General features: G+C 38.3%; 1 protein-coding gene across 1 annotated transcript in view; it reads left to right on the plus strand.

Annotated features, from left to right (window-relative positions):
* Window positions 1-12,502, plus strand: part of Mmrn1 (multimerin 1) — a 48,288-nt gene extending 35,786 nt beyond the window's left edge. Inside the window, exons 7-8 of the mRNA XM_050162340.1 lie at window positions 10,249-10,401; window positions 11,326-12,502. Coding sequence (XP_050018297.1) covers window positions 10,249-10,401; window positions 11,326-11,747 — 575 coding nt within the window. The 3' untranslated portion in view covers window positions 11,748-12,502. The remainder of the gene's footprint in view (window positions 1-10,248; window positions 10,402-11,325) is intronic.
* Window positions 12,503-12,935: the final 433 nt, after the last annotated feature.

Genomic DNA, 12,935 nt, shown 5'->3' on the forward strand with positions numbered 1-12,935 from the left:
GGATAGTCAGATGTTGCTGACTGCTCTTACTTGAGTGATTGTCTTAATATTTGATTAAGGGCCTGACAGGAAATAACACAGCTCTGAATTTTGTTTTTCTAATGGGACCTTGATAAAATTCCTTCCTATGCATTTATTTACTTTTCAACCAAATTTTATACTCTTATCTTTGAAAGTTAATAATAAAAACTTCTTTATGGCTTCTCAGTCAAGACAAACTAATAATGCCAATACAATAAAGAGGCATTGACACAATTCCAAGTGCAGTGGATGTGGAAATCCCTTCCAGTGAATTCACTGGCTAAGGCCTGGGATCCTTTCAAGCCAATGTCAATTGCTCACATGTCAACCCGACCCTCCTGCTGTGGGCTATAAACTGGTGGCATTCCGTGAACAGCTGAACAAGTAAGGACTATATAAGATGACAAAATCAGGGATGCTAGCTAGAGCACTTGAGGGGACCTGCGTGCTGATCCTCAAAATTTCTGGGAAAAGCCAGGCATGGCTATGATCATCTGTAATGCCCGCAGACAGGACCAGACACAAACAGGTCTCTGGAGTTCTCTCTCACCAATAAGTCTAGCAGTAATGGTGAACTCCAGATTCATTGAAGAGATGCAGAACCCTCAAAGAGCAAGATGGTGAGCCATTGAGGAAGACATCCTGACAGCAACCTCTGGCTCATTCACAGGCACATGCTCTGATACACAAGTGCAGACACACAAGCCCAAGTTTTGTTTTGTTTGTTTTTGGAGACAGGGTTTCTCTCTGCAACCCTAGCCATCCTGGAACTCACTCTGTAGACCAGGTTGGCCTGGAACTCACAGAGATCTGCCTTCCTCTACCTCCCAAGTGCTGGTATTCAAGGCATGTGCCACCACTGCCCAGTGTCCTTTGACTTCTGATATTGTAGGGTAAAACCCAGAATTACATTTTCTTTTCCATAACTAAAACCTGAGGATAACACCATCATTTCTGGAACCTCTTTATCATATTATTCATCTTTTAGCAATATTTACAAAAGTGTAATTTGTGAGGGTAATCTCTATATCAATTTTAATTTAATAGATGATAACATACTTCGAAGCCTGACCCTATTAACATTCACTCACTGCAGACTTTGTAGACGTACTGGATATGTTGCTTCATTCAACAATGCCTACAAGACAGGTATTATCATTCTATTTTGAAGAACCAGGAACAGCCAGCGAATAACCAAAGTATCCTACAGGTATCAGGTCCGCTGATCTACTACCTAAGGCTCTAACCTCGATCCTCACCTACGGAGATGGGAGAATGTATCCCTATGCCTTCTCCCTTATGCTTCTCTTCCCTGCCTCGCATGCTCTTCAGAATATGACCATTGCTGAGCATTCCATGTGGCCAAAGCTCAAATTCCTGGGACTTTCCTTTATTAAGTATTCAAAGACTGACACCCGAGACCTCCACTGATACGGCTGAAATCTTGATACTGATTTCAGTTTGACTCTCCTGTGACCTGACCACAGGGTAGTTACTGAAAGTCTCATGCGTTATTCATGAAATCTGCCTTAACCTGTTGTAGTAAAAGGGAAAGCCTGCATTCAGTTATGCTAAATATGGTATCTACCAGGCCGTTGCCGAGAAGCTATTCTGGCTTAGTTTCTAAACACTTGATTTGTTTTTATACAATACTCAGATAGATATCAAAGATTTATGCGTTTTAATTTCATGTTTGAAGGTTTGTTTGTACAGCAATTGGCTGACTGATCCCTGGAGAGAGACTGGCTGCTTGCCCTCTCAAGAGCAACACACTCTGCAGTGTCACTGAGGAGTGAGCAGACTTTGTGGTCTCCACTCCCCACTGGTTAAGCATAGAGTCATGTTACAAACCTCTTTGATCCATGATTGTTCCTGTACTCCCAAAGAAGTCTTCAGTGTACACAATATTCAGCACCATGACAACATAGTTTTCCAAACTCATCAGTCTCGTGAATATAAGCAAGTTAAGAGGGATGCCTCGTGAATCCTTACCTGTTTTCACCGCTCTCACACATTTCCAGCATTTGGGACTTCATAGATACACTTGTGATAACTACTGGGTGCTGAATTTAGAACCAGGGCTCAGTCCTTTCTTGGTAACACATTTATTTGTAATGCCATGTATGTTTTAAACTGTAAATCATCTGTAAAATAACTTGACCACCTTACAAGTTTAGTTTCCAGATCAAGGAAATTCTCTGCCTGTGGCCCATTATCTAGTTATGATTATGTTGATTATGCAATGCAATCCTCTTAGCTCTGTTCAACAGCTTACATTTTTATTATTTCACCCAATGTTTGATGTCCCTTTTCTTTTATCACTAGAAAATCAGGATTGAATTTTTAATCTTACTGTTTCCTTTTTCTTTTTTCTAACATATTCTGTCTTTTAAAAATCATTGCTTGAAACTCAGCATGGGCATGTGGTGTGTGTGTGTGTGTGTGTGTGTGTGTGTGTGTGTAATGTATCTTGTGACATAATGTGAAAAAGATTAGATTAAAAAGCATAATGACTTAACTGTGCAAAACCCTGCATATTTTTAAGCAATGAGAAAGGACCTGCACATGCTTCTTGTTCTCTTGTAGTGCTGGGGATCAAACTCTAAACCCTGTAAGAGAAAGGAAAGTGTTCTATCAGTGTGTTACATTCTCAATGCTTTACAAATTCAATAAAGAATGTTTTTTTTTTTTATTTTAGATGGTCTGAAAACCACACACATTTGGTGATCCTTGGAATCACTACAGTCTTTGGAATTAGTTGTATCTACAACTAAAATGGATTATAATTTAAAAAAAAAACAGTCTAGACCAAGTATGGTTAAAAAAAATCAGGAAAACTCAGAAAATACATGAATAGGCTTCTTTGTGCTTCCCTTATGAAGAGGCCTATGTCTTTGTGCTCGTTAATGGAATGGGGAAAGATGTCATAATATGTGCACTATATTTCTTCTCGGAGAAGCCCCTTACCTCCCAGCACTGTCAGGCATGCTGTTCTTAACAGGCACAGAAACCCATCCTCTGAAGTGACAGATGCTCAGCAGGAACAATCCTGCATTTCTAAAACCGAATTGTACAAAGCAACTTTTAAGGATGCTACAACTTCTCAATTTCAGTTATGTGTATTTTTACACCCTCTTTTCCTTCACACCAACCTTTTTTATGCTTTGATTATACATAATAACAGCTTCCACCATGACTTTTTTAAATGCATGTTCATAATATATTTTACTCATTTTGCCTCTCCCTAACCATCTTTCTGTAAGCCCACTTCTTCCAAGCTCCATTAACTCTTTTATGTGCATAGAAGTCTTAGAGATAGTCTTTGTGTCAAAATTGGTAAGAGACCTATCTACTAGGAATGATTTCTGTTCTTATGGATAAAACATATCTGAGTTGAAGAGAATATTAAATGAACAAGTTTCTGTTCATGACTTCTTGTGAACTAAAAGTGTCCCCCCACCTTCTCTATTATCTTCTTTCTGTGGAGACTGGCAACAGATGAAGCAGGAAGGCTGGCAGGTTTAACAAACCCTTCATACCAGGATATCTCTGACTAGTCTGAAACCCAGGTGTTCAATGGTCATTTTCTGAACTGAAGTTTGTAGTATTTGGTCTGATGGTAGAAGAGAGAGAGGGAGAGAGAGAGAGAGAGAGAGAGAGAGAGAGAGAGAGAGAGAGAGAAAGCAAAGATGGGACAGTTGTCTCTATTTATCTACCCATTAACTGGGTTTGCATATTTGCTCAAGCAAGAATCAGCAGTTTGCACAGCAGTAAACTCCTCTGACACCAAGACTTGGAAGAAAATTTGATTACTAACTGCTCTTTACACCAAATGCAATACATATATATTTTTTTTGCTACTCATTAATTACACTTTTTTCATTTGAAATATGGCAAAATACCATTTTATTTTACATATTGATTATCAAATCATTTTTTTAAGGTTAGTCAACACCAAGAAAATTCTTTTTACACTACATAGTTTTAAGTATTAATTTGAACTTCTAAAGCTGTGGAGATGGCTCGTTGGGTAAAAGTACTTGTTCTGCAAACATAAAAACCTAAGTTAGAATCCCCAGCACCCACACAAAACAAAGAGGCATGAATGTACAAGCCAATGACCCCAGCATTGGACACAATACGGATAAATGGATTCCAAAAGCTTTCTTGATAGCATAAATTGCAGGTAGAATTAAATATTATTTAAAACAACATTTGAGGGGTTACAAAAAAGGAAGCCAAGAAAACATTATCAACAACAACAGATGTGATGTGAAAGAAAAGCAATTATAAAAATTAATATTTTTAAGGAAAAGCAGCAATGACAGAAAAGAATTTCTACACATTTATATGTTAGAGAGTCCAAGATAAGTAATTGAATAAATTAAAATATTCTATATAAACATGCACCTTGACACTTCCGAGACTTGTCAGGAAGGGAATGTGAGCTATTTATACAGTAATGCAAGGTTAAGTCCCATATCATAAATGGGGAAGCAGAACGGCGCTGAAATGTGCCTGTGAGTATGAGAGCAGAAGGGTTTTGTCATCACTCCAATCGGGGTGAGATATGAAGAAAGGTGAGAGGGTGAGTGAGAGCAGTCACCTAGCAGCAAAAATCACACAGTGAATGCCAGACTGCTTTCACCTGCCTGCTGTGAAACTGGCCTGAAGCGTCAGGGCAGGTCCCCACTAATCCTTTTGAAACTCTATTATGTCATGGGCAGGGATCACGGTTTTTATTGTTTAAATCAGTGGCTCTCAGCCTCCCCGGTGCTACAATCCTTTAATACAGTTTCTTGTGTTGTGGTGACCCCCAACCGTAAAATTATTTTAGTTGTTACTTCATAACTGTGATTTTGCTACTCTTATGAAACATAAAGTAAATATCTGATATTCAAGATATCTGCTTTGTGATCCCTTCCAAAAGGGTCGCTGGACTCCCAGATGGGTCATGACCCACAGATTGAGAACTGCTTGTTTAAATGAAAAAAAAAAAATTAAAAGTGAGATAGTTATGCTAAAACAGAAGCAAACAATAAAATCATGAAGTAAAATAAAATGATAATTTGTGCATATAATCACGTTCTCTAACTTACACAATCTATTGTGTATGTAATAAGCAACAAAAAAGCAGAACACAGTGTGCTAGTTCCGTTGTGAAATTCCTGCTGAATAAGTTGTGATTGAGTGCTGTGAAAAACTAAGTAGACAGAGTGTCGCATTAAGTCAGTGCCCGTCTTCAGTCCACTCACACGGGGAACAGGCGGTCACAAGTCACAAAGTGTGAGTGTGAGTGAGGGCAAGGTGCTCTGGAACTGAACGAGCTCTCTAAGGTGTGCAAATTACCACCAGCCTTTATGCAATGTTATAATAGGATGGAGAAAAAAACCCAACTGGAGTGCATATTAGAGTTCAAAATGCCAAGCTTAAGATTCGTGAACTATCCCAAGACAATAGAAAATTGATTTTAGTCATGCTCTGTGTAGGGAAATTAGCATTAAAAGATTAGCCATGCTCCCTGCACAAGATAGTAAAACACTGAGTTGGTAAAACTGCTCAACTAATTGTTCTTATCTGCACGACAGCCCGGTGCTCTTTGTGAAACTGTGAAACAGAATTTGGATAAAGCACTAAGCACCAATTCAAACTTCCGTTAACTTATTCAATCATCCTTTAAAGCTTTGCCGTTTTGTGCAAGTCACACATTCTGTGACTTCATGGCAATGCGGCTAAGGAGGAAACTGTGAGCCCTGGCTTCCTAAAGCAGGGAAGTAAAAACACATGCGCAGTTACCGTCAAGTGTGATAAGTTCAAAACAAGAACACATACAACACCAGGCAATCATTGAGGGAAGGTAATTGTAGCAGCAGGGAAGGTGACAAAATTGGATTCTCAAAGTTCACTTTCTATGCTAATTCCATAACAAATTGATTATTGAACTCCTAACCATTTTAAAGTGTTATGGAAATAAAGAAGAACAATCCGAGTCATGGGATGTCTAAAAGTAGAGTTGTAGCAGCAACTACTAGTAACTCCAACTGTCATACAGTTATTAACCACGCTTGCCGGTCTGTGAGGCCCAATACCTGACAGGGTGCCATCACATATGTTAGCACTGATTAGCTGAACACACAACATAAATGTGAAAATACTCTCAAAGCAGGCCTGGGTCACTGACACATTCACACAAAATAAAGCAAGGCATGGTTTCCACCGACATAGATGACAAGTCAAGTAGAGTGACTTTAATTATTGACAGTACTAATCATAAACACACGAGTTGAGATAGACTTTTAGATGCTGCCAGTAACATCAGAGTTTAGACAGATGAAGAGCTCCATAAAACCTATGACTTATTTTGCATTGGAAGAAATGTGAAATCTTTTCTAAAGAGACAACTAGCAATTGTCACTGTAGTCTCTACCATCAAGACTCAGTTGGTATGATGTATGCAGTACTAGGTATCATGGATATTGCATCTTGAACTGTGAGTCACTGCACTCCTTAAGTAGCAAATGGGACCAAGAATGTAACAAAAAGAAAGAAAGAGAGAAAGAAAGAAAGAAAGAAAGAAAGAAAGAAAGAAAGAAAGAAAGAAAGAAAAAAGATTTTGAAAGCTAATGCAGACAGGTGATTAGAAAGCACAGGACAGAAGTCCGGGTAAGCAATTGTGTGGTCACAAGAAGTTTGAACTACTGCAGTAATAGGATAAAGTTCGGGTACTCAAGTAGGCAGAATTGATCCCATCTCTCAGATTAGTGACTCCACTGAAAGATCAGGATGAAGGGTGGGCAACACGCTCAGTAATGCTGAGAGTCAAGAGCTCCATCTCCGAAAGTAATGGGGCAGGAGAATGACAGCTGAGTGTGTACACTGGACACTGAACACCAAGCAGAAGTCTTAGCCTTGTAGAAGTGAATGGAACTGGTAGCAACGAGAGAAAGTTGTCATTTTATAGTGTCTAATTTTTTTCTCCCTGGAACAGGTCTGGTGTCTTACAGGCCAAGTCTGCAGGTGGGATTGACATTGTCATCTGTGAAAGTTAGAATTATAGAGTTGATTAAGTTTCAGAAATAATTCATTATCCTGCACCTCTGTTGTATAATCTACTCATTGCTAGTGAAGTTTGTTAAGTGAGCAGTCTCCCAGGAGTTAATCATGGAGTTAGGTCAGGGGATGTCAAAATGAATGGAGCCAGTGATTTGCAGTCAGGAGCTCACATTTTGACAAGCAATCGAGACTCACTGGGAGTTTTCAAGCTAGCAGGCAGTGGGGTAAGTTCCAGAATGAGCTCTGACTGCAAACAAAAGGCCTTAATGTCTGGTTCAAGGCATGAACCTATTCTAAAAATGCAGGTCAGCTTACACCTTTTCTTCAAATACATTGAATGTAATACATACAAATACATAAAATATGTTGCCTAAACTTTTTAAATACTTTCCTAGACGGGAGAAGCAGTTTATAGAGTCTCTGTAAAGAAAATTCCAAAATGACTGGAATGATTGAATGTACTAATATATTCTCCTTAAAAAATTAATAAGTTTGACCACATTTTAGTAAGTTGCTTATGTACATAGAGAAACAGATGATATACAGATTTTTTACATAAAACAATTATTAAGCAAAACAAATCACCCAGTTTTAAAAATGAGAAATATAGGTTCTTCATTTCATCCAGCCATACAACCCCAGGGTGTACATCTTTCATGAAGGTTTTGTTGTTCCCTTTTCTGATACTACATCTAATCGAGTAAATTTCAGTGCTAATACATTTAAAAATCACCCTGCATCTCAGTAGTTTTCTGCACATCTCTATCTGACTGTGTGTGCACATCTGTTGTTGTGTATGTACATGCATTTATGTCTGTGTATATGTCTGTATGTGTGAGTGTATGTGTGCAACTTTATGTATGAATATGCATTTGTTTACATGTATTTTATGTGTGCATATGTGTGTGCATTTGTGTCTTTGTGTATGTGTATAATGGTGTATATATAGCTATGTGCATTTCTTTTTATCTGTACATGTATACACACATATATGGATGTGTGTAAACATTTTTGTGCTTTGTGTTTATATATGTGTGCATATGTGTGTGTATGAATTCAAGTGAATTGGCATATATAGTGCCACTTGAACATCCATGTTTGTAAGCTATTCACAATAGCCAAGATATAAAATCTGATTACCTGCTCATCAAAGATTAATAGATAAATAAATATATTGTCTGTCAGGGATGTGGCTCAGTAAATAATGTGTCTGCCATACAAGCATGAAGACTTAAGTTTGGATCCCCAGGACTCATGTAAATAACTTGTGTTTGTAATCCCAGAACTGAAAAAGTAGCCAAATCAATGAGATACAGGTTTAATGAAAGGCCATGGAAAGTGGTCAAGACATCCTACACCAATCTCTGAGCTCCACATGTATACATATGTACTTAATAGCACCCCTGAACACACATACACACAAGAAAGATGTTTTATGAACATACAAAAGAAGCTTATTCTCTTGTAAAAATATTAAAAATATGTCGCATGTAGAAAACTAAATGAAGCTGGCAGTCACCATGGTGAGACAAATAAGCCAGACTAAAACAAATGTAATTTCCTTCACATATACAATCCAGTCATTATATATGAAGACAGAGCAGGGGTATGCTGGGGGCATGGGGAATTCCAAAATTTAAGTGATCGATCTACAGTCACAAAATTTGAAATGAGTGAATTTTAAATTTAGATTACTGCCACAAGGTGGTGCCATAACAAAAACTGTGGCAAGAACGATTCTTCCAGCATTTTTGCTGAATTTACATAATTTTGCATTATGATTATACCTGCTATTGTAAATTGAAGCTCTAGAAAAATTCTTTTCTGTGTACTGCATGAACTGTAAGCTCCCCAAGAGTCAATGAAGAGTGTTGAGGCTGTACCACGTTCTTTAGTTGCTCTTCTTTCTTTCTCTCTTTGTAGCAATATGCTCTGATTTATTGACAAGTTGAATCACTAGCTTTAAAAGGGAATTTTAATTTTTTGAGATAAAATTAAAATAAATCAAAATAATATTACAAAAGCCCTATTAGCAGTGACCTTTGTGTACACAGACCAGAAGTATGGACCTAAGTGAATGAGCCCTTTAATGTGAGTATGGCCAAATTTTCCAGTCAAGGGGTCTGGCCATTTAGCTGTCAATCAACATTTGACCTTTTTGTCAGATCCTTGTATTTGAATTTTTAAACTGTTTCTACCTGATATAAACATGATTTAATTATGGCTAATTTTACTATTACTTAATAATAGTAAGTCATGTGATACACAGTAGTGTCAAAGGTGTTTAAAAACCTACAGACTGTTGTCAGGGTTCAGTGAATTGTCAGCTCATCTCGTTAGCCATTTTCCATTTTTTAGGTCAAAATGATCTTGTGTCTGATCATCAGAGGCTTTCATGAGTGATAAATACGAGTCATTGAATTTGTGTGTTAAGATTTTTCTCTTAATTTGTCACTTACCAAAATTTTAACTTTCAAAGTAAGAGTTTATTTTCAGATGATCAAATATAAAAGGCCCTTTTCTCCCCTTTAGTGTTAAAAAAGGGTAGAGCTAGAAGGATGATGGTTCAGACTCTAAGAGTGCGTTCTAGTCCTACAGAGAACACTGTTTCTATTCCCAGGACCCATGCCAGGCAGCTCACAACTGCCTCTAACTCCATTTCCAGGGAATCTAAGTCCCTCCGCTGGCATGAGCAGGAATCTGTACACACATGGCACACATAAATTTATTCATGTGTGCATATGAACACATAAAAGTTTTAAATAAAAATATATTCTTGATATAAAAAAGTGTCTTTCTTCTCTATTGATTTGAAACCTTAACCTTGTCATTTTCCAGTTCAAATATAAATAGTTCTGTATTTGGATAGTTATATTCTGTTCCAAAGTTGATCAAAAGTTTAAGACACTCAAATACAATTGGTCACAGAATTATCTTTACATCACACAACGGGGTCAGATATAAGGGTTTTGCAGGAAGTCCCATGTCCACCCAGATGAGTGCCAGAAATGAGCTATCTGCTTAAAGTCACATACCCACACCGGTGAGTGGCTTCAGGCTAAAGACACATTTTCCTTATTTCAAATTCAGCATTTCGACTATCCTACTGCACAACTCTTGCTGGAGATGGAAATAGATTATCCCTTTTTTTTTTTTGCTGTGATTCCCTTCCAGGAGCGCATGAACGTTCCAGCTGCAGCAGCTTCCCGTGCCAGAACGGCGGCACGTGCATCAGTGGGCCGGCCAGCTTCATCTGTGCTTGCCGGCACCCTTTCACCGGGGACACCTGTACTGTGAAGACAGCGGAAGAAAACGCCTTAGCACCAGGTACAAGCCTCACCTCGTTATGCTTTGCAGTGTCACATACAAACACGGGCAGGAAATAGTTGTGAAAGACCATTTATGCCTTCTTAGCCTGTTTTTCCTGTTTTCTTCACTCCTGTAGATTGGTGTTAGTTTCACATCTGAGAGCGCAGCACTCCTGGCCCCGAGGCTGCTCAGCCGGACAGGGTACTGGCAGGCAGTTGACACATGAATTTGATGCTTAGATCACACAGGGAAAGGGGAGAATTAACTCCTGAAAATCAACCGATGGCCTGTACAAATGTACATATATCCAATTAGAATAATAATATTAAACTTTAAGGTAGCACTCTTGACTTTTGTAATAGAAAATGTGTGTAACATTTAAAATACATTATCTTTGGTGGCCACAGAATATTTCAAGTCAGACTTTATCTGTTTCCTGTGTTTAAACGTACATTTTAGTCCATTTTTAATCTTTCCTACGTGTATGTGGAATTCATTACACAGAAACTTGCTGTTGCCTGCTTCTTCTTGATGAGCAAAGCTTCGTTTCACTTCAGTTTCAGCCTCTAGAAAGGAATGTGGAAACTGTCTCCCCATCCTGCAGGGCATTCTGGCCTCCTCTAGTGATCGGGCTTTGCATTGCACCATCTTTAGGGACCATAAAGCAGTATGCAGATGATCTTGCAGGCATTTGTACAAGAGAGGTGAGGGGTGTGACAATCAACCCTGATCTAAATGGAGAAACGGACTCCAGGAGACTGTTTCCCCATTCTTTATCCCACAGTGGAGGCAGGCATAAAAACGCATGGGTACTGTTCAGCTTGAAAGAGACCTTGGTGTTTGTGCTAAAGACTGTGCAACTGAGATAAATTGAGAACTATAGGAAGAAAAACACGATAAAAACCTGAAAAATAACTCTTGCCTTGTTTTTTCCTTGAACAGATTTTTCCAAAGGATCTTACAGATACGCTCCGATGGTGGCGTTTTTCGTATCTCACACTCACGGAATGACAACTCCCGGTCCTATCCTGTTCAATGATCTAAGCGTCAATTATGGCGCTTCATATAACCCAAGGACTGGCAAGTTCAGAATTCCATACCTTGGAGTGTACATATTCAAATACACCATAGAGTCATTCAGTGCTCATATCTCTGGGTTTTTGGTGGTTGATGGAGTAGACAAGCTTAGATTTGAGTCTGAAAACCCCGACAATGAAATCCACTGTGATAGAGTTTTGACTGGGGATGCCTTATTTGAATTAAACTACGGGCAAGAAGTGTGGATGCGTCTAGTAAAAGGAGCAATTCCAATTAAATACCCACCTGTGACCACATTTAGTGGTTTCTTGTTATACCGCACCTAAGATTGTCTGAGAGACTCCAGTCCAGAGCTGGCTCTATCTCTTTTTATCTACCCTTACACACGCATCTGCTCTGTTGTGGCATTTCTGCATGAAATGAGAAATGTCTTTTAAGAGTCTAAATGGATATGTCATAAAATGGTTTGGTTAGCCTGTGCAAGAAAGGGTTATTTCCGCTAAGGAAACACAAAGACTGCACAGAAACCCAGTGTGTACTCTACTGTACACATGCCTACCTATGCTTTTTCACTGTGGTATCTCTAGTGTAAAATAAAGTGTTGGCCACATGCTATTGTCAGTCGCAGCAAGACTTGCCAAGGAAACTTAAATTCTCATTTATTCTCTGTGTGTAACTATAGAACAAGAATTTCCTAGAATAACAAACTCAAATATGATTCAAAGGCAAAAAAATTACCATTTTTAAACTTCTATTTCTGCTTTACTTTTGAGTTGATCATTTTTACATACTAACATTTATATTTGTGCTAAAAACTAAAAGAAGTAAAATATAAATATAAAATATGCTTAAATATTCTCTTTTCAAAATTGGAAAATAGAGAAATAACTGACTCCTGTTTGGATACTTTTATACTTAATTCTACGGATATGTGTATTACTTCTCTGCCTCTGTCACATAACATCTATGTGAAGACAAGTGCAATGCTTTTATTTCATATTCTTTTATTATAGTATTGTGGGGAAATTCGGGGTTTCCTTTTGTGGACTCTAAGTCTTAATAATAAAGGATTATAAAGATGGACGCTGAAGAAAGCTCAAGTCGCACTTCTTTAAAGTCTGGGCAAAAAGTAGCAGCTGTACATTTGGGAAGCTTCCAGGAGGAGTGGGAAAGAGAAGAAAGGAAAAGGTCATGAGCTTTTCTACCTTTTTCCACTTTTCATCTGTAGTGTGTGTATGTGTGTGTGTGCGTGTGTGCGTGTGTGTGTTTACGCACGCGCATGTGTACATGTATGTGTGGTGTTCTGAGAGTCCTCACGCTTGCGCATTGAACTCTAACTACTGGGCCATCTCCCCAGGTCTTCATGCCTTTTTGAGTTAAGTCATCATGTTCAGCAATGGAGATCCAGATGTAAATGCTTGGTAAAAAAAAAAAAAAAAAAAAAAAAAAAAAAAAAAAAAAAAAAAAAAAAAAAAAAAAAGATGTTTTCAAAGAAAGAGTGAGAAAACCTGGAA

Source organism: Alexandromys fortis, unplaced genomic scaffold (genome assembly GCF_014885135.2).
Source record: "Alexandromys fortis isolate MF-2015 unplaced genomic scaffold, M_Fortis_MF-2015_v1.1 scaffold_117, whole genome shotgun sequence".
Taxonomy (NCBI): Eukaryota; Metazoa; Chordata; class Mammalia; order Rodentia; family Cricetidae; genus Alexandromys; species Alexandromys fortis.